At 36.7% G+C, this 22,129-nt stretch overlaps 3 protein-coding genes across 3 annotated transcripts in view; all 3 read right to left on the bottom strand.

Moving 5' to 3' along the window:
* The window catches only part of LOC127647536 (rho GTPase-activating protein 27-like), a 38,523-nt gene extending 29,967 nt beyond the window's left edge, over window positions 1–8,556 (bottom strand). Inside the window, exons 1-3 of the mRNA XM_052131815.1 lie at window positions 8,359–8,556; window positions 7,348–7,692; window positions 59–980 (exon numbers count right to left, since the gene is read on the bottom strand). Of these exons, the coding sequence (XP_051987775.1) occupies window positions 59–910 (852 nt within the window). The 5' untranslated portion in view covers window positions 911–980; window positions 7,348–7,692; window positions 8,359–8,556. The remainder of the gene's footprint in view (window positions 1–58; window positions 981–7,347; window positions 7,693–8,358) is intronic.
* A 6,297-nt stretch (window positions 8,557–14,853) lies between these two features.
* LOC127648150 (uncharacterized) lies at window positions 14,854–17,656 on the bottom strand. The gene is made up of 5 exons (XM_052132743.1): window positions 17,582–17,656; window positions 17,129–17,338; window positions 16,234–16,393; window positions 15,673–15,752; window positions 14,854–14,931 (listed from the first exon to the last, which is right to left on the bottom strand). Exons 1-5 carry the CDS (start codon window positions 17,654–17,656, stop codon window positions 14,854–14,856), a joined length of 603 nt encoding a protein of 200 aa, XP_051988703.1.
* A 91-nt stretch (window positions 17,657–17,747) lies between these two features.
* On the bottom strand, window positions 17,748–21,507 carry LOC127648450 (sterile alpha motif domain-containing protein 3-like). Its single transcript, XM_052133127.1, has 5 exons — window positions 21,130–21,507; window positions 18,463–18,577; window positions 18,311–18,346; window positions 18,022–18,213; window positions 17,748–17,936 (listed from the first exon to the last, which is right to left on the bottom strand). Exons 1-5 carry the CDS (start codon window positions 21,209–21,211, stop codon window positions 17,843–17,845), a joined length of 519 nt encoding a protein of 172 aa, XP_051989087.1. The 5' UTR covers window positions 21,212–21,507; the 3' UTR covers window positions 17,748–17,842.
* Between the last annotated feature and the right edge of the window lie 622 nt (window positions 21,508–22,129).

The raw sequence follows: 22,129 nt of genomic DNA, 5'->3' as shown, positions 1-22,129 counted from the left end.
TAATTGTACTGTGTGAGGTATCCCAGGTATAGGTGTGTGTACTCGTTTAACACTGTACCTTTATCTTTGGGGGCGAGCCTGGTGCGTTTTGTAATCCTGTTGGTGTTTTGTCAGTCAGTATCAACTTGTCTAGATTCAGATCTGATATGGATTCATAAATATTCTCTGAGTCTGGTGATGGCAGTGGTTCTGAACTGGAGCTTTCACTTTCAGGCTCAATTGGGGATTCGGGCTCTGGTGACTTCCTGTGAGACTTGGTTTCTGTTGTGTTCTTGATGACAGGGAGCTCTACAGGTTTGACCGCGATAGGTCTATGAAGAGGGTCGGCCGGGCTGAAGCTGGGCACTCTGAACTTATCAGGCACTGTTTCAGCTGGAGTGCTACGAGAGCCAAAGAACAGATTGGTCGCATGACTCATCCTCTTCTTCTGCTGCGACGAGTCTGAGGCAGAAACCGTAAGCAGAGATATGAGAGAGTCTGAAGATCCACCACACTTGTAAGAAGGGGGCTCGTGTAAATCCAAAGGGACACCAAAAGTCGACATGCGATTTTCAGTTTTCTGATAATTAGCTTTGGAACGTAGCCTAATTGTCACCTCATCCAATTTGCGGACCTCTGCCAGGTCAGGCACAGCAGGTGTCAGATCAGGGCATGGTGGCTCTCTGAAGTCCAGAGGTGAAGGGATGTTGGGTGGAAGCTCTTTTACATATTTAGCAGGAATATAAAATGGCTTGGCATGTTCGTCTTTGCACACATGCCACCAATGATCATTGGATTTGGCCAGGAGGATGTAGCGCTCGTTGGGTTTAATGGACACCTTGTGACCGTCCCGGCCCTGGTATTCATACTCAAATTCCACCAGTACCAAGCCCAGACTGTGTAAGGATGTCATCTTGCCTGTCTCAGCCATTTACCCCTTGCACTCCTTGAGGGAAAGGGGTCACCTGACAAGCAGGAATCAAGGCTCAGCAAAGGCCCTCCTGAGGGTATAAAACAAATGAGAGGATTATTAAAAGCAATAAGAGCAAAAGGCAAAGGTTATTGAAATAAATTAAGAACATGCAAGGGCTCCTTTATTCATTGGGCAAAGAACACCTGCTCTACAAATGCAAAAACTACATGAGACTCTGGCTGACCTCTCTAACATCCAGCTGTTCTGAATGTTGTTTGACTTTGCAAAACAAGCCTGATTCTAGTAAACTAAGATAGGTTATTTCTACTACTAGTAGCTACTAGTAAAAATAATGTTAACCTCAAGCATTTTCCAAAAGGACCTAAAACCATCCACCCAATAGAATCCCTTGCCCCTAAAGGGACAGTTCACCTAAAATTACAGTTCTGTAATCATTTACACACCTACATAATTTTTTCAAACATATATTAATTTCTTCTGTGGCATACACAAATACACAGAATTTTAGCCTTAGTCACTATTCAATTTCATTGAATCTTTCTGCCGTACAATGAAAGTGAATGGCGATCATCTCCTTTTGGTTCTTCCACAGAAGAAGAACAGTCATGTTAGTTTGGAACAAAATGAGGTTGAGTAAATGATCATAGAATTTTCATTATTTAGGTGAACTGTCCCTTTAAGACTGAATAATTAGTTATCTCATGATGGTGTCATAACGTAAGAAATTTTGAAATTCTTTACTAGCAGTAGCTGTTGTATTCCAAAGGTTCAGTTACTGCTAATTCTATAATGACAATGTTGATGATGCATTTTGCATCACACAGTGCAATAACAAGCACAGTAATTCATTATATCACAGTATCTAATACCATTAAGCATTTTTAGTTAACAGTGGCAATCTCATACCCACACCTTTTTTCAACAGCTGATATTTAACCTCAGGGAATTGAAGGTAGGAAACTGGTGAGGTATACTCATATGGACCGATAACTGAGGCTAAATGCCATACTGTAGTTTAGATCAATGAACTGAAACAACCAATCTAGCATGACCCCCCAAAGTCACTCAAGTTAGATTACTATAGTTTTGGTGGGTTCTAGTAATCCAGATGTAAAGGATGAATGAAGTCCTAGCTAAACCACTAAATTTAAATTTAAATTAAACAGATTTAGTAAACGCATAAATGTTGTCCTTACCACAATGGTACTTCCAGACTCATTCCGGAATGAAATGACAAGGTATGTTATATATACATGTGCCAAGAGAAATACCATCCTTTACAGTTTTTGATAAAGTTTGACGAGAATGTTAAAGGGACTATATTGATTGACCATCTATCTGTTTACTCAGTGCACTTAAAGAGATTAACCCTTGACGCAAGAGTGGTTGTTTAATGTTTGCTAGACTGTCGCTATCACTTGTTAATCTTTGATGTGCTGTTTGACTGCAGCCTGTAAGGGAAGCTGGCTGTAATATGGAAGACAGATAGCAGACTAGTGTTAGTAATCAAAGTGCTATCTGGGTTTGACTGTCAGCGAATTCTATACAAATGCACCTTGGAGGTCTCCGATATCAAGTTATAGACAGAATACAATGTCATTGACATTTCAAAACACTGGAATGGTGATGCATTTCACTAATTCTAATGCTAATATAACATTTGCAACTTTTTTTATTATTACTAAATGACCCCTAGTTTCACACCAACTTGGTTTTTGTGGTGGCTCCTTTAAAATACTTCCTTCCTCTTGCTTGTCTGTTGCATAGAGATAGACAGGAAGACCTACTGCTGCTCTCAGGAACAGCATAACCTGACAGTTGAATTCTATGTTTTATTTGAGTTCTGTTGATGGTCATATTACATAGTGTATGCCATTTGTAAGTACTGATTGTACTGGAAAAAAGAGCAGCTTGTATCATAAACATGAAAAAGCACCAGCCAGAATACACTAAGGCCAACAAGAACTTGGACTGTAAATGTTTTGCTTCCTCTTAGCTTTATTACACTTTTTGATTCCCTTAACTCTTCCTCAAGAACATGTTAAGCTAAGATGCAATGTTCCAATTCCCTGAAATGCCATGCTCTTTTTAAGCATTCAATTTGTAGTAGTTGTTTGAAGCTGTGTCAAAGCACAGCAGGCATTCTTCTCCAATCAAACAATTCTCGAAGGATCTTTTAAGCAGTCATTTTATCTTTAACCACAGAACTGATTCCAAACCAAATTTTAGAAGCATGTGCTCTATGGTGCCTTAATCAGACACCAGCTCATATTATAGCTATTTTGGCCCAGCTTGCAACAAATACTATATGGTTAAAATGTTTTTGGAATATTTATTTATGTTTAGACACAGAGATGCTTAGAAAGGTTAGAAAGTAGTAAATGAAATTTCATAAATTTGAACAAAATATAGTAACAGTTATAACACTAAAAACAAGGCACATCATGCCTAATGAAGTCCTTTAGCTATATTGTTAGGAGTATATTTTGTATTTTCATTTAAATGGTAAAATCTGTTAAACTGTAGCTGAGAGCATAATCAAAACTTTATGACTTTTATATAAAACTTTATAATCATGACTTTATAGAACTTTGTGAATGAACAGCTATCAAATTCTGCATAGTTCTGTGGGTGCATATTATGTGTGGGCCTTCTTTTTTTTTTAGTCACTGCACTCTAAGGGTCAGTAGACTTAACAGATGCATGTAAAGCTAACTGTCAAAGTGTGTCTTGGTCAAATTTCTTGTTAGACCTGATGTTATTCAAAGCTTCCGCATATGAGAGTGAGTTGCAGATAAAACCAACCTATATGAGACTTGGGATGGACAAGGCTGGCAGTCTGCCTTTTGCAGTAACAGACTAAAGAAAGAAAGGAAACACCGAGCAGAAAAAAATAAAGATATTATGTGTTTGGTGGAGAGAGAAACTCAGCAACGAATGGCCTCTAAATGTACTGTTTGAGAAACTTTTAAAACCATCAAACTTTACAGGACTATATTGCAAACTGAAACCATTATATATAAACTATGATAACATTTAATTTAATAACTATAAATTTAAAAACTATTGTTCAAGAAAAATTGAAAATTGTGTCATCATCTACCACCATATTATCCCAAATATGCATGACTTTATTTCTTCCATCGAACAGACAAGGAGATATTAGGCAGAATTACTTTTATTGAGGTGTTATTGCATCTTTTTTTTTTTTTTTTTACATGCAATGGATGCAAATGATGACTGAGGCTGTCATTGTACCTAACATCTCCTTTTGTGTTCCATGTGAGAAAGAAAGTCAGGTGTGGAGTAAATTAATACAGAAATAAAATTTTAGGTGAACTATCCCTTAAAATAATTGGTGTGCAGCACCATCCTACATCACAACATTAGTAATAATCTCCTTTATCATGCAACTGAAAAATAAGGCAAAGATAAAAACTGAGGCTTTATCAGTCTCTTGCAAAACAACATCAGCCGATGTTTTTTGACAAGCCAAGACATGTTTGCAGTGAGACAGATGAGGGACGCCACCCCTATACACTTGGCAAGAGTTCACCAAAAGAATTTGAAGACAGGCAGAGCTGTCCTTCCTTAAATATGTAAGTAAACAGAAGCCCAGACCACCTTCGATTCATAAACCAGGGGGTGGCAATGGATCGAGAGGAATGGCAGCCTTGTGGTCTATCAACACATATTACCCGAGTCAAGTAGGGAGAGGCCAAAAGCACAGTGATACATTTGGCTCTGGGGAATATACTGTACCTAAGCCACACTGATATACAGTTATGCCAACATCAATCTCAGACTGGACAGTTAATGTATGTATCACAAAGTATTCAACTTTGTAAGGGTTAGCCAGAACCTGTTTGATGACTTTTGAGCCCTTGAGTGATTCTTCTTGCATTTGAGCAGCAGCAGTGCAAAAATATCAGAAACAACAATGCATGATGCATCATGTTGGAGCGTTTAAAAAAAAAAAAAACACCTTCTGCACAAGCTGTATTTAGGGAGGAGGGGTGTCCTTCCAAATGAAAATGGCTGCTAGTGTAGAACAATTGGAGGAGGCTGTTCCCATTCACCACTGTTTAAACACGGAAACTCTTTGTTTTTCTCTGGCCTGGCTTGCTTTGACCTTGCTGTGTTGTCTGCTTCTCTCACAGGATGTTCACGATGGGGGAAAAATAGGTCTTCATACGATGTGTTCACTCAGCCTAGCAGACAGCCACCTTTAAAATTAGATTTAGGGCTGGCTGTCCTAATATTTCATGTTACCTCCTGCTATCTGTTTTGTCTGTTCAAGATCTTTAACATCCCCATTATGTTTTGAAGTGTCGTTTCATGCCTTTCATAGCCTTTCGTTGGGTTATGAGTCAGTTATGAAATATGGACTCCACAAAATACAACATTTAAAAGCCCAAAGGTGATTTCCCCATTATCTTCTTTGTTATATTGTATTTGAGAATGTGCTTGCAATATTATGTAAATGCAATTTTAAAGGAATCGATCACCTACGGTAGCTTTATGTTATGGATGGGTCGAAATAAATTTTTTATTGAAACTCTCCCCCTCCACTGCAGTTTTTAAATCTAATTTGCACTTGTGTGCATTCAAGATATTGTGCCAGATTGAACCCAAGCGTATATAAGCTTTGAGAACTATGGTGGAAGGGAAACTTTTCAGAAAATAATGACTTTGATTTCTGTCTGTTCACTACACAAAACTATCATATGACTTTATATGATGGGAATGTAGTGCATAAATCCAGACTGATCTCACTGTAAAATCTGAGGGTTGAGTTTTCTTTAGCTTAAATCAGTCTGCGCTTACCAAAATGCAAAATTCTGCTCTCATTGGCCAAAGCGGAAGGTGTTGTTGGGCACATGTGAGCTCCATTTTCCGGGGGTATTGTCCAGAGTGGGCACTAAAAGCGAGTTATGAAGCAAGATGTTTTTAGCTACTTGGGCTGTAATACAGTGAGTAGGAATGCACGTTTTATAAACTGTGCCTCCCAACCCTACACCGAAACATTATTTAGAGGGAAAGATTTAACCTCCGAATCACGCTAGTCACTGATTATGAACGTAATTACTTCTTGGTTTTAATGCGGAATCCGAACCCCGATCTCCTACACTGCTGAGGTAACATGCATTCAGTTGCACCAAGGGAAGGTAAACATGCTGTACCCAATATATCTGATATGACATGGTGCTTGTCGATGAGTCGGCATAGTGTTGCGATCCTAGGGTACTGGAACTCTTGAAAACAATATGCAGACTAACCGAGTGATCCTATTGGTCAATCATCTGGACTACTTCACTGTGCTTTTAAAAAAAAATATTTGTACCTTTTTGGAGTTTGATGAAATAAATCACCACCCACTTCTGTTACATGGAAAAGAACATTCTCCTTTTGTGTTCCATGAAGAATGAAAATCATATGGGATTGGAACAACATGAGGGTGAGTAAATTATACAATTTTAATGTATGGGCTATCTAACCCTTTAAATCTCAAATTAGAGAACCAATTAACCAAAAGTTAACCAATCTACTTGTGTAAAGTGCAATTTGCAAGAAAATTTTAATTTCAAACAAAACCTTCTTTGCTTTCAGATTTTAACCCAAATGAAGCAGTGACCTGACAGAAAGTCATAACAGTTATTCTGAGATGTGTACAAAGCAAAGACTGGAGGTAAAAATGAGATCCGCTCTGGAATGCACACGGAGAGCTGGACCAGATCTGTGGTGTTCCAGTTTTCCTTCACACCCACACCCACCGGTCCAGTCACCTCAGGAATGCAGAAAGAGCACTCTCGCGCTCTAAAGTCTACACTCATCAACAAACTGTTTTAAAACATACTTCTCTATGTCTAAAATAAGACATGACTTAATGATACAAACAATGACAAATTGTACCATTCTTCACAGCTTCCATTGACTACATGAAGCTGGTTTACCAGATTTGGAAAGCAATCAGAACCAAAGACTCTGTGACACTGAGTGACCATGATACTGACATCACCATTCATTTTATCTGCATTTCACCAATCAGCTTGAGCATTGACCGATGCAATCAAGTGAATCAACATGTGACACCCAAGTAAACAATTTCATTGTCACATTTTTGAGCGCATAGAACACTGACTATCAAGCACTGATCACATTATGCTCTGATTTTCTGGTCTAACATTGTAAGACTGCTCAGTGTGGCTTCTCTATTGAAACTGCAACAAGTTGTGCCGTTTATGTAGGCAGACAGCTGTTTGTCTTGTACTTGTTCTAGGTATTTCAAATGGATAACTTTAAAGAACACCGTCACACAGAAAAAAATTTAATTGACAAATTTTTCCCTTAAAAGTGCAAAGTAGGATAGAATGATGACTGTGTACAACATAAGCAGCTGAATTCATAGAACTTACAGTATTCCAAAAATGTACCTGCTGAGGGGAGATTTGAGCGCCATCCTCTTTACACGTCTGTCTTGTTCTCTTCTCGTTCAAGTTAAATTTGCAGCACAGTCTCCTGTTTTTCTTCTCTTTTCTTTAAATCTATTTTCCTTCCCTAGAAGCTCACTCCTCTTAATGTCTTAGACAGACTTCGATCTTTCACCCACTTTGTTGTTCCACCTAAAGCTCAAAGTTCCAGCCATGACAGTTGTCGCTTAGGGCCAGTGTGTGTCTCTGTGTGTAATGTATGTATGCTTGAATGTGGGTGGGTGTGTATACATGCTAGATCTTTGTGCCAGTTTCAGCTTGCCTGCCTCCTCTGTCTGCATTCATTTCCTGTTCAAGAACACACATCACAGCTTCAGAAGAGTGAGACAGTTTGCAACAGGAAGAGAGAGAGATATGAGATTATGGTTCAACTGAATAATTAAGAAGAAAAGCCTCATAATTATATTGTGTTTTTCTTCACCACTAGCAAAGCAGCACAATGCACTATTGGGTTTAATCTGACAATTTACTTCCTTGTGAAATAAACAAACTGAACTGTCAGTCTAACTTTCTGGAGTGTCACTATGTGGTTAAAGCTGTTTTGGGCCTTGTCAACAAATCAGGTCACTGGAAAGATTAGTCATGATGGGTTAAATAAAAAACAAAACAGCAAATCACATGACTGAAACTACAGGTGACAAGGAACATAACTATGAAATAATATTAAATCAAATGGATAGACTTGAAGCACATCTTTTGTATTGGGTTCAATACAAGTTAAGATCAGTCGACAGCATTTTTGGCATAATGTTTATTACCACAAAAAATATTTCTATATTTTGACTCCTCTCTCCTTTTTCTTTAAAAAAAAAAAAAGCAAAAATCAAGGCTAAATGGAGGTGAATGGGGCCAACCTGTAAAGATTAAAATTCTCACTATTTCAACAGTATGGCCACAAAACATAAACAATATGCATGTCAACATTATTTTAGAGTGATAAAATCTCTTACTAACCTTTTCTGTGTTTACAACTTCGATGCCATGATGACGTATAACGCTTTAAAAACCCTAAAACTTGAAAACGACTGTAAAACTATTTAAACAGCTTTACTGAACAAATAATATGCTAAGTTTTAACAGGACAGAATTAATGTAAGCGCTTTTATTAACTTTAAAGCTTCACAGTTCTGCCTTTAAACCCTCCAATAACATGCTTAATAACATGGCTGTCAACCACTGAATGAAAAACATGAGCTATCACAAAAGTTCTTCTTGCTGCTTCTATGAATAACACACAGTGGTTGATTCACACCCATTTGGGCTCTAGTGGTTTTTTCCCTCCCTTCCACTTAGCACAACCTCTGGTCACTTATAGACTGCACAGAACTGAACAACCTCTAAAGACAACTAGTACTGAACATTTAGGAGGGGTTAACCTCAGATTTGTCAGCATCATAACATGCTCCGCCCTGCAAAAAAAAAATTAAAAAAAATTAAAGAGTGTGCATAAGAGGTGGGGCACGTGAAAATTTACCATTGCCTTTGGACTCCGTACTTTCGGTGATGTAACGTTCAGTTATCAATGTGTTGTAATTTTCTGTAAAAAAAAAAAAAAGTGGAAATTATGTTTTATTAGGATACAGAGATGAATCAACAGTAGTTAGGCCATAAAACCATGATCTATTTACTCAACATTGTTTAGTGATCACACAGTGGACAGTTTGATGTCAACGGCTTTAACATTGTTGGGAGCAAAGTGTGTGAAGTGTGAAATGTTAAATGGACATTCTAACCTTTCACACCAGTCACAATGGCTTATTTATAGTTTGTCCAGGTTTTTTTCAATACTGAAAATGAAATATCATTTACTCAGGTGATTAAAGGGACTGTAAGTGATTTCAGCTGTTTTGCTAACTTATGCCATTTGTTAACATCAGCATACAGTATCGGCAAAATCAACATCATCAATCGTGCAAAATGATTAATAGCCACAAAAAATAAAAAGGTTCGCTCCCCTGTCTCTTTTTCTCTGTTTACAGATCCTGGGGCCATCACAAAGATGCTTATTAATTTATTTATTTCAAGTAATAAATACTGTAGTTTTTCAATATTTAATAAGGAAATGAAATCATCGTACAGTAAATCTCAACAAGGATTGGGCCCCTCCTTGTCATGGGGCAAGTTAACAGGTTTAACCCTATTAAACCTAATCAGGATGTTTCAGTTTTTGAAAGTGAACAAAAATAGCTTGATCTGCATTGAAACATTCATCTCATCTATGTCTTTCCCTCTCTCTCCCTGCAGTCCTCCCTCTTCTTCATCCTCTGAAAGGAACCCCCCTCTTTCCTGTTCAGTGAGTGCAGCCACAAAAAGTTTCCTCTACACAAACTATCTCATTTCCTACCGAAGATTCACATGTCGTTACCCCAAACACACTCTGGAGTGAAAGAAAGGTATAGTGTGTATGTGAGCTTTGGATTGTGTGTATTGCAGGATGTACTGAGACAGCAGCCACATCACAGAGGCAGGTGGTGAGCAAATCTAATGAACTCTTGAACAAGTGAGTGCATGTCTCAGTAATCAGTGTCTGTGCTTTTTTTCCCCTTTGAGGTAGCACAGCAGATACTGTGGAATCTAGCGAAATGCAAGGGAGGCTCTGACATGTTCTGGTATGAAGCATGTTCAGGCCTTCAGTCTATTTTAATTCGCTGAACATCACAGAGGTTGAAACTGACATTTCTCAAGTACTCATAAGATCTTAAAGGGACAGTTCAAAAAATGATAAGTCTACTCTCACTCATAATGTAGCTCCAACCCAGTTGACTTTCTTCCATGGAACAAAAAACATTAGGAAGAATGTTAGCCTAAGACAGAATTTACTTTCATTGAATGGGAAAAAAATATGCAATGTAAGTAAATGGTGACTGAGGTCCTCAATCCCTAACATCCCTAAAAGCTCCTTAAAGAGAGAGTTCACCCAAAAATGAAATTTCTCTCATCATTTACTCACCTTCATGCCATCCTAGACTTTCTTTCTTCTGCTGAACACAAATTAAGATTTTTAGAAGAATAGCTCAGCTCTGTAGGTTCAAGAAGTACCAAAAATATTAAGCTCCAAAAAGGACATAACACACACTTTTTTTACTCTATATTCTCCTCCCTGCCCAGTAGATGGTGATATGAACTGTCAGTCTAACTTTCTGCAGTGTTACTATGTGGTTAAAGCTGTTTTGGGCCTAGTCAACAAATCAGGTCAACGGAAATTTTTGTCATGACAGGTGAAATTAAAAAAATTACAAATAAAAACAGCAAATCACATGACTGAAACTACAGGTGACAAGGAACATTACCATGAAATAATATTAACTCAAATGGATAGAATTGAAACACATCTTTAAGGAATATTCTGGGTTCAATACAAGTTAAGCTCATTGGACAGCATTTGTGGCATAATGATTCTTACCACAAAAAAAAATTAAATATATATATATATATATATATATATATATATATATATATATATATATATATATATATATATGTCATTGGTTGCTTCCGATGACATGGATTTAACCACTGGAGTCGCATTACTTTTAGGATGCCTTTATGTGCTTTTGAAGCTTCAAAATGTTGGTACCCATTCACTTGCATTATATAGACCTACAGAGCTTCAATTCTCAGATTCTGTAGAAGAGAGAAAGTCATACACATCTGGGATGACATGAGGGTGAGTAAATGATGAGGGAAATTTCATATTTGGGTGAACTATGCTTTAAGTCGTAGAGGTTTGGAAGAACATAGATGAGGTGGCAATTGTGACAGAATTTTCTCTTTAAGATTTAGTTGAGGTCGTAAGCGAAAGACGAGACCTTGCAACAGTAGCCTACACTACACTTGCAAAAAGGTTTTTGCTGTTAACATAGTGGTTCTTATTTTTTTTAAATGCTTGTAACTATTTTATTTATTTCCAAGAATACGGGTTCTCGTGAGCATATGCCAACTGTAATGACACAAATCAAACAGAATTCATCGTTTAACAGTCAGTGTGTTGTGGTGTTTTGCTGCCCCCTACCGATGTATCCGCTGACTCGCTCACACTTAAAAAAAAGAAAAATAATACAAAAATAAAATATTATATATATATATTAGCCTGCTTTTAAGATTGAAAAGCTTTAACCTTGAAACATTCATTTCTATTGAACTTAAACAAATATGCACCTTACAAATCAAATTTATGTAAAATACTTAAGGTTGGATGTTACTGGTAGATGTTTTATTTGAATATTTATTTTATTTTATTTTGTATTATTGTTTACAGAAAAAGGTTGATCAATAATGTTTATTTTAATCATCATGTCCACTGTAGTTATTTAATTCGTTATATTAGGCCTAAAGTTTTAATTATTATTAGACACATTCATAGAGCTCCTTTTCACTTAAAAACATCATCCGTGTGTCATGTAATATTTAATAGCTTACAAGAAATCTTAAGTTAAAGCCAATCATAAGATCACTGTTATTATTTGGAAACAGTGGAGTGGTGGTGGTGTAGTGGGCTAAAGCACATAACTGTTAATCAGAAGGTTGCTGGTTCGAGCCCCACAGCCACCACCATTATGTCCTTGAGCAAGGCACTTAACTCCAGGTTGCTCCGGGGGGATTGTCCCTGTAATAAGTGCACTGTAAGTCGCTTTGGATAAAAGCGTCTGCCAAATGCATAAATGTAAATGTAAACAACAACCCGTCCTCATGTTTTGGCCCTTAAAGATGAATGGTGACTGCATGGCATTTTGGGATGAATTTCCAGAGAGAACAATGAGATGGGCAATATGGTTAACTACTTTTAATACGATAAATGCTTCAATAGGCAACATTTTTTTAAATAACTATGTAAGTTTTTTTTTTTTTTTTTTAGATTTTTAGATTGACCTAATGTCAATCAAATTGTTAGATTCATGCACGGTTGTTTAGCATCTCAATCAACCAACAAAAGAACCACCACTTCTTTTGTTTTCTTTCTTTTTATTTAAATATTTTAGAAATTAATAAAGCTCCATTGCGTCACAATCTAAGATAATAACATGCATGATTGCATTACTGAAGCGCTTGGGCTCATGTAGAAAATTAAAGTGACAAACAAGTCAACAAAGGCGGAAACAATGTCTAACCGACATCATGCCAAATTATGACATCACCAGTACGCCAACGTTTATTACATCACCCGAAAGGCTAATTTAAGGCACATTTATACTTACTGGGCGAACAGGCTTCGCTTTCAAATTATGACGAAATGCAGTGACGTTTTTGTTCTGCCAAGTTGTTCGTTTGGTGAGATTTCTCCTGTGCACATCTGCGCGGCTGGTCGAAGAGCGCTGATGATTGCTAAAAAATATTCATGGGCGTGGTTTGGTCGTTACGCTTTTTATTTACAATTGCGCGTGCCCGCTGAGGAGTTTTTTTTACTAATATTTGGGTAATTCTGTGATTTATTGCCAACGTAACTGCAACGTCTGTAATATAATTAGGCCTACCACTTAACCTTACAATTTAAATTCTACTTTTTTACGTTGTCATATGTGAGCCAAACAAAATAAACAAAAAATACAGGCTTAAATACTCGCAACTCTAATTTCTATGACAGATTTGTGTTGTAACAGTTTAATAATTGCTATCATTCAATTGCCATCATTCAAGTTTTGCACAATGTATTTGGATGAATGAGTGGACATGAAATCTTAAATTTGTTTTTCATTCTAAAACAAAATGTTTTCATGCTAATTAGGATTTCATGTATCATTTGCTTTTGTATCTGTTTGTACATTAAATATTATGAATCATCTGCACAATATCAGGGCCTGCATGTCAAATTCGAGTAAAAATAACTGTGATTTGTATTAGATCTTTTGGGAGACATCCACAAAATGCTCATAAATTAAGTGCCTAAATATTACACAATAACAAATTGAAACCACAATAAATATGCAATATGTTATGATGACTAATTTGCTATTTAAAATGTATAAAACGCCTCCAGTCGCAACATAGAAAAATTAAATCTATTTGAAGATAAAAATGTGTTGCTTTTCGCAAAGTTAAAACATATTTAACATGATACACATAAACAATGTAAATATAAATATAGTGATGGATGGGAAAGACACAATACTGTAATATAACAGCACGCGCCTCCACCTGAACTCTTGCGCGCGCATCATCTGAACTGCGCGTACAACGCGTGTGTTTGTGTGTCTGTTTTTCTGAGGTAAGACGCTTTTTATTTCACTACACAATATAAAAATGTCTTAAGTTATGAAAATAACGCTAGAATATTTCTATATTTACACTAAGCCTGACATAATCTCGTCTGACAGCAGATAAACAGGACAACGCGTATTTCTGAGGTTCAACACTTATTACTTCACAACAAATAAACTACTTTAAAATGTACTGAAATATTGTGTGTAAAGCTTCCTTGAGCTTTTGAAAGAAGCTAAATAGGCCTACATAAAAACATTTTTTTTTTTTTTTAACCATTAGTACTGTTAGCAGTGGTGTTGCCAAGGCAACCGGACAGCGGCTGTAGTTCCGAGTCAAAGTTCAACAACCCCATCAAATTGGTTAAGTAACATCATTACCTTCTTGTTGAAGTTCTGTTAATATTTTTGAATCTGTGATTATTTAGCAGCTTTAATCTCCTGAAATGTCCGCACATTATGCCAAATGTGTATAACGGAAGTGTCCAGGATAAACTTTTATGTACACTCTTAAAAGAAATGGTTCTATTTAGAACCAGAAATGGTTCTATCACCCGCTTCATATATGGAACTCCAAAATGGTTCTATATAGAACCATTTTAATGGGTTCCATAAAAAGAACCCCAAATGGTTCTTTGAATCCAAGTTAGATGGTTCTATATAGAACCATTTAGGGGTTCTTTATTATTGAATAAGAAAATATAATCAATACAGAAAGTTCATAAATTAATTTATTCAATTGATTATACAAAAAATATTAGTGACATTTAAAATTGCACCTCTGTATACTGTATTAGACAGCAAAACCTTTTTACATTTAAGATGTTTTATTACATTCAACCATTTTGTGTGAATTATTTAATTTAAGCATTTTCGCTTTGCAATAAATATAAATAAGATTGTTTATGTACTGTATGTACATATTTCAGAGATACATGTAAAAGTTAAGTACTGTACAAGAAAAAAAAATATTTTCTGATATTTGACAATGCAGATAAAAAACAATACATGAACAATTAAAACGTATTAAATATCACTACAATTTACAGAAGTTGACTGTACATTTTTAGTACAGGTATTGGTGTTCTTTTGACATGCTCTTGCCTAAGTTTAAGCATGTATTTTTGAATAAAAGTCATTGTGTGCTTAATGTGAACCGGGTATTGCACATTGAAAAGAAAATAGACAGCAAACAGGCATTCCACAGCCTGTGTCATGTCGATGTCTGCCTCTCTTATAATGGTCACGTTGTCCATTATAATGCTGACACTTTCAGCCTTGAGGGATCAGGAGAGCCGTTAAACACAATGGTGGGTGTAGGACCTTTGGGTTCCTGTAAAACAAACATTTCACCTTTTGAGTGCTTTTCACCAATTAAAAGATGTCATCGAATAGACTTAAAATTACCCCATAATTTACTCACCAACAAGCCAACCTATGTGTATGACTTTGTTTCTTCACTTAAACAAAATCTGAGATATTTTTAATAATATCCTGGCTCTTTCTAGCTTTGTAATGTGTTTTAATGTCAACATTACGGATGACTGAAGAACATTCAACATGCTACCACATCAGCTCCACTTTGATTACTTGGAATCTCATTGGTTCTTTCGTTCTTGTGACTGAATCGTTCATGACACAACACAGATATGACAGCTAGGGCCAACAAGACTCATAATAATTAATGTGGAGCTCATGTGCCACCCCATTGCATGTTATTCTCTTATCTATACATAGTCTAATTATAGTAACCTATCTTGGCAAATTTAATCTTTTTACTCTCACTAACGTACCATTTGGCTTTAGAAGACAAGTATTAAACCCTGGAGTTGTATAGATTTTCTTTATGATCGATGCACTCAAAATTGGGGTGCTATTCAATGACAGTACATAGCAGTAGAAACAGTCCAAAACTTATGACTAAGGAAGAGAGAGTAAATTAAAGGGTAAATTTAAAAAATTTGGCATAAGGGTGAGTAGACTGACTAATATTTTTATATTTGCATAAACAGTTCCTTTAATTCAAGTCAAGTGCATCAAATGTTAATGAAACTACAGAAGACTCTATACTTACACTATCCACACAGTAGAGGAAAGTGGCATTTTCTTTAAATAGTGCTGGCAATAAAATGAGTGCAGCATTCCTAACGAGACCTATAAACAGATACAAATGATTGTACATTAGGTACAGAAATCAATTAAAGTTTACCCAAAAATTAAAATTCTGTCATCATTCACTCACTCTTGTCATTTTAAACCTATATGGCTTTCCTTCTTCGGCATAACACAAAAACATATATTTTGAAGAATGTTGGTAACCAAACAATGCTGTTACCAATTTCTATTATATGGACAAAAAACCAATGCAGGTCAATGGGCACCGCCGTTGTTCGGTTACCATCCTTTAAAACATCTTCTTTTGTGTTCTGAAGAAGAAAGTCATAAAGATTTGAAATGACAAGTGGTGAGTAAATTATGAAATGTTTTGGGTAAACTATTCCTTTAATATTTACATTATTTTAATACATGTTTTCACTCGTACAATTTATAGGAGCTACCTTTAAATTGACAATGCATCTTTACACTGGGCATGGAACAGATAGGTTGGATGGGAAAAAATATATGGTGTTGTTACCCTCTGTGGTTTCCTCTGCTGGTCCAATGAGATTTGCGTAGAGGTTTTTTTGACTTCCTTCTTTTGCACTCCTGATGATGTTTGGGGCCATTTCATTTAGAGATGTTTCCATGTTCTTCGCCAAGTCTGTTCCAAACCTCATTGTCATTTCATGCAGCATCTTAAATACAAAACATTTGTTTACTTCTGGTGCTTGTATCCAAATTACACACTTTCAGCCGAACAAGTTCCTTAAAGTCAGCATGAACTCTAGGTTGCAATTGACTACCATATAGTGATGTATTTCCGAGACAGAATTTTCAATAAGAAAAATAGTGGGCGTGGTAAAGTAATCAAAATTATTACAGGCGTTGAATCCCATTTGATTGAAATACCATGTAACATTTTTTTTCTATTCAATTTGCAATTTGTCATTATGGTTTGCAATCGAGACGCTGGGTGAGTGGCGCCGGCGTCAGTTTCTCGCGAACTTAGTAATGGGTGTTAACCAGGCTTAAAAATACTGCATATGTCGAGTGGTGATTGGCTAGATCTGTGATTAATGAATGACGTGATATTAGAGTCTTCCCGGTAGAACGTGCGCTAGAGCTCCCATTTCTAAATGACCTCAATTTTTAACAGAAGTATATATCTAAAATTAAAATAATACAATTAGAATAAGAATAAAACAAAAGAACTTTATATCAAATAAAATACTTTGTATTTGGCAGACGCTTTTATCTAAAGGGAGTTGCATTGCGTTCAATCTATACATTTATCAGTTTGTGTTCCCTGGGATACCCTTTTGCATTGCTAACGCATTGCTCTACCAAATGAGCTATAGGAATTCACAGAAATATAATATACACAGATTTTTCTTATTTGCCTGGCACAAAATGTAACAGTGTTTACTCACAAGCTGTGGCACCCCAAGAAAAGGAAACTGCTCCATTACTTCAGCTGCAGGCCTGTCCATAATCTGTACTCTTTTGAAAAGAGTGCGCTTCATCCGGTTCTTGACCTCAGAGTAACTGGGGTTGCTTTTACACAACTCCAGGGTGATGGCATTAATGTGTTCCTGGAAACTTGTCTCATCCTCACCCATTACTTCCAGGTCCAACACAATCTGAGGTAGAAAAACAGTATTGTGCAGTACGTAAATATGAATCAAAGTCACAGAATAAAATATTTAAGATTGAAACATCAATCTTAAATTAAATCTTTGAAAAGAGCCAGACTTCCCATCACTAGCCATTATATCCAATGGTTCTCTTCTACATTTTGCACTCTGAAATAATTGTCAACATGTGTTTCATGTTAAGACTAATTTAATCTACCTTCAAAATCAAATTTATTGAACTGAACTTGCCTCTTGTTGTTGACTAAGTCCCTCAGAATATGTTTGTCCAGCACACTTCCTTTTGATCCCATACTTCTCCTTCATTTGCAGGACGATTGATGAGCTAACCAAGGGAATCCTTTCTTTTTAAAATTTGTTTCTAAGGCATTCCAACAAGGTATCCCGTAGACACATTTATACTTTCTTTTTTAAATAGATTTTTTTCTGTGTGAGATTTTTTAATGGCAATTATCTCAATATTTTCACAATATTAAAAGAGCAGCAATACGTTCATACATAACCAGAGGAGCTGCCATCCTTCAAAAATGGAAAGCAGGTGATCAAACTCCCCAGAACATCTCCATACATTTTATGATTTGGGTACCTAAGAAATAATCAAATATATTATTTCAGTACCCAACAACCAAAACATAAAATACATTTAACTGTTATAAAATACAATACTGTACCAGGTGTGCTTAGTGATGCTGTCAAACAACACTTGAATCAGTAATGCACGGATGTGAGACTTGTCCTTCTTCTTAAAGCCGGGATCCTTCCTCTGCAAAGCTGCTTGCAATTCAGGGGGAAAGACAGGCAGGTTGTATAATGCTGGCCAAGGTTGGGCAACAAATGAGCCCTCATTCTCACAGGGTTCTTGTCTGTAAACATGAATACAACGTTGAAGTCTTTTATACAGGATATTCATTTTACTTGCCACAATACAGTCTGTTTAAACTTTAAAACAATGATACATACGGAGTACAAGATATTTGAGGCACTTCAGTTTCCAGGCTGTTTGAAGAAAAATAAAAATATAAATTAAGATAAGATAAGGATTTTAAGCTTGGTTAGCATAAGTTTGTTTTATATTTAACCACAATGTTTAATATTTAACAGTACAGACTTACTTTTTTAACTTATTAAGCTCCTTCATAAATGTCACCTGATGTTTCATTATAGGAAAAAGTCTTTCCACCATCCTTTCTGTGAGACCCAGCAGAGTCTCCCCATCAATTTGCTGCTCTGTAAAAAAAACAACCAAATATTTCATATTCTATAGAAGAATTAATAAATAAGAGAGACATGCCACAGAAGTACAATATATTTACCTAGAAGATTGCACGCTGTGATATAATGTAATATACTTAGTGTCATCATGCACATGTGTGTCAAGAGGATGAAATTCTTTCTCCTCCCCTGGCTGCACCAGAATCCACTCCTTCTGGTCCTCCAATTTGAAAGCATGGAAATGTCTTTCAAATGTTATTGGTATCCGCAGCTTGCCAAAGATCATCCAAGCACCCCTGAACCGCAAAATCTTCACAATCTTTATAAAGATTGGGATGTCCTCCTCCACAAGATCTATAATTAAGTTGTCTCCCACACAGTATTTCACGTTGTTGGTCATAAGAGAGCTACACACACCAAGCCTCTCGTCACCCTGAATATCCTCTGTCTCACTTCTTCCAATCACACCTTTCTGTATCTCCAGTGGTAATGCTCGAAAAGGTACTACCCGTTCACCCTCCGTGTAGTTGTTCTGACGCAAGGAATCCAGTGATGTCAGTTCCCAGCACTGCCTTAACTGGTGCCTCTTGGCAAGGGTGTAGCTGAGATTCTTGAAGTTACACGTGTTGTGGGCTAATCGCTTGAAGTATTGGTGCTTTCCCCTCAAATCTCATGCACCACAACTGTTTCAGAGGCCCAAACTTTAGTATCAGTTGTGGATAATGAATGAGAAAGTGTAGTTTCGGAGTGAAAGTCTAAGGGAATACAGACTGGAAGGAGGACAGGAATTCGCCTATCTGAAGGCTTAGGAAAGGGATGATTTTCCTTTGTATGGTGGGGGACAAAATCACATCTGCTATATCCCTACACTTCAGGTAAATGTCCCAGTGCACCTCACCTACTGGAATGTAATGTCCAATGAGAAATGGCAAAATCCTGAAGAGGCACCAGACCTGAGCAGCAGACCCTGGTAGTGTGTTTTTCTTTAGCACACAATGTGGAAGTTTCTGAGGGAGGTTAGCCCGTTCATTCCTGCCTATGTTAAATGCATCCAATTCTGCATTTATCTGACTTAATGAGACAATGTGCAAAAAATGTAATGCCTGGATAACTCTGGTAATCACAAGAGGCACCACACCCTCCAGAAAATCGTGCATTAAGTCAGGGGGAAAGTTTTTTGTTACATCAAAGTAGTTCAGCTCAGTGAAAGGGCACTCACTGACCACACCATATGTCTGTTTGGATATTCCAGTACTTTATCTGAGTGCTTGCAGATGGTACTGATGTACCTGAGAAGATCGAATTATTACATCATCTTCGTTAACGTGAGACCTTAGGTCTTTGTAGCTGATCATACAAAAGCGACAGATCCGTCCACTACTAAAGCAGCAGGTGAAACCTGCCAGGCTGTGAGCAGACAAGTTGTCAGCTGAAATAGTGGCAAGAGCGCATTTCAAATTGATGTTGTGACCATATACACTGACCTGCAGTCCTTCAGTGTACAACAGTTTCAGGTCATTAATCAGCGGCAGCAAGATGTCTCTGTATGAATACTTCTTTAGAAATTGATTTCTTACAAGTAAGCACAAATGTATATGCCTCAATTGTGATTTGCAGTTAGATTCAAGATTGCCAATCATAAAATAGAAGGCTGCTAATTTGTGAACTGATCTTTTAGAACCCAAGGGGTTTACCACTTCATATTCATCAGTGTAGAGATGTAATCTTAAAATATTAGGATCTCCAAAAAAGGGGCTCTCTTGAAAGAATTCTCCATCTGTGTAACTGCTTAAAAAATCTGTACTCGGGGCTTGTTCACAGGTTCTTCGATATGATTCAAATATGTCAAGTTTCTCCAACTGAGTCTTCAGAACATCAATGATAGGAACATACTGAAATGTGTCCTCCTTCCCCTGGCTATTGGTTCCAAGAATGTGCTTAACTGGCTCCACTAAATGTAGATGTTCTTTGCAATATTTGAAAAGTTGATAATCTGACTGAACATAGGCAAACACACTTTCTATAAGTGTCTGATTATTTAGCAAGTTATCCAAGTCTTCCTGGTCCTCTAGTCTAAACCCAGATTTGGTCAAGTGGAATTTTATGATTTCAAAATAATTTTGTTGGAAAAATTTCAAGATGAACTCCAAGCTGGAAACAATGGTATACTGAGTTGCTTTAGGAAGTAAATGTTTTTCTTGAAGATTTAATATAAAGAGGGCTACATGCTGTCTCAGTCCCAATAACACTGTTTCCAAATCAATTTCAGGCAAAGAATTTTGATTGTTCTCTAGCAGATCATCTTCAGGCACCTCCTCCTCACTTTCATTGTCGTCTTCAACTACAGTAGCGTTTTCAAATTGGGGATGTTGCAAAGCTTGTCTGTGGTTTCGATAGATATGGTTTCTGTAACTTGCAACAGTCTTATATCTTCTAAAACATCCCTCAATGTTACAGGTAACACTAAAATCAGCTTGGTGGTTATGTTGCACTTGCAGGTGAGTTAGAAACTTTGTGAGTTGAAATTTCACATCACAAAATGTACATTTATAAATTTTCATTTGTACCTCTGAAACTTTCTTTTGCATCAATGAGGTTTATAGTTTGAAGCCAGTGGCACGTGTCATCTACTGACCATTTATCAACCATGGTTATCTGGGGGGGAAAAGAAAACAAAGCATAAATAACACTTCACAAACAAACTATGCATTAAACACACCTAAACATGTTTTGCTTTAGAACATTTGAATGCTAAATTTAACCATGTGCTATCATCACTTTAAACGCATGCATCACAGTAACGTTAGCTAAACATAGACTATGGTATGTGCGTATACGAACGCTGCACTGGAACCGTGCACAGTTTTAATGCAGACCAACATTAATGCAGTTCTCAACTGTAACGTTAGTGTCCACTTTCCTGCTGAGTTTAGCTCCAACCCTGATAAAACACATCTAAACAAGCTAATCAAGATCTTCGGGATTACTGAAACGTAACGTTAACAGTCTGATCTGGGTTGGAGCTAAAAACTGCACAACAGTCGACCTAGCGGGCCAAAGTTAAAGGTGCCCTAGAATGTGTTGAAATAATATTTTACATTTGTCTCTGATATCTACATAGAGGGTATTGGCTTATTTAAGGGCATTTCAAATGTCCAGATATGGTTTTACAGACCCATTTTCAACTCTAGAAATTGGCCCTAGAATGAAATGGTCTGTTTTTACCTTATTTGGAAGGACCATGAATACTAGTTCTGCTCTGATTGGCTGTTTCACTGCGTTTCACTCTGTCTATGTGAAATACAAGCGTGCGAAATAATCATAGGCCTACGTCAGTTTTCGAAAATTAAAACATTTTAACAAATGGACTAACGTTAGATGCCTTGTCAAATAAATATAGCTTCATCTTGTGTAGTGGAGAATGTGACGTTAGCTAGAAGGATCGAGTGAGCTAACATTATCTGTGAGCAACTAAATTAACGTAGTTAGCCCCTGACGTGTTGTTGATGAAATAGACGAAATTGAAATTATTTGACAAAAGGGAATTTACATATGTATCTACAGTAT

This window comes from Xyrauchen texanus, chromosome 8 (genome assembly GCF_025860055.1).
Source record: "Xyrauchen texanus isolate HMW12.3.18 chromosome 8, RBS_HiC_50CHRs, whole genome shotgun sequence".
Classification (NCBI taxonomy): domain Eukaryota; kingdom Metazoa; phylum Chordata; class Actinopteri; order Cypriniformes; family Catostomidae; genus Xyrauchen; species Xyrauchen texanus.
This window is presented reverse-complemented; position numbering and strand designations above follow the sequence as displayed.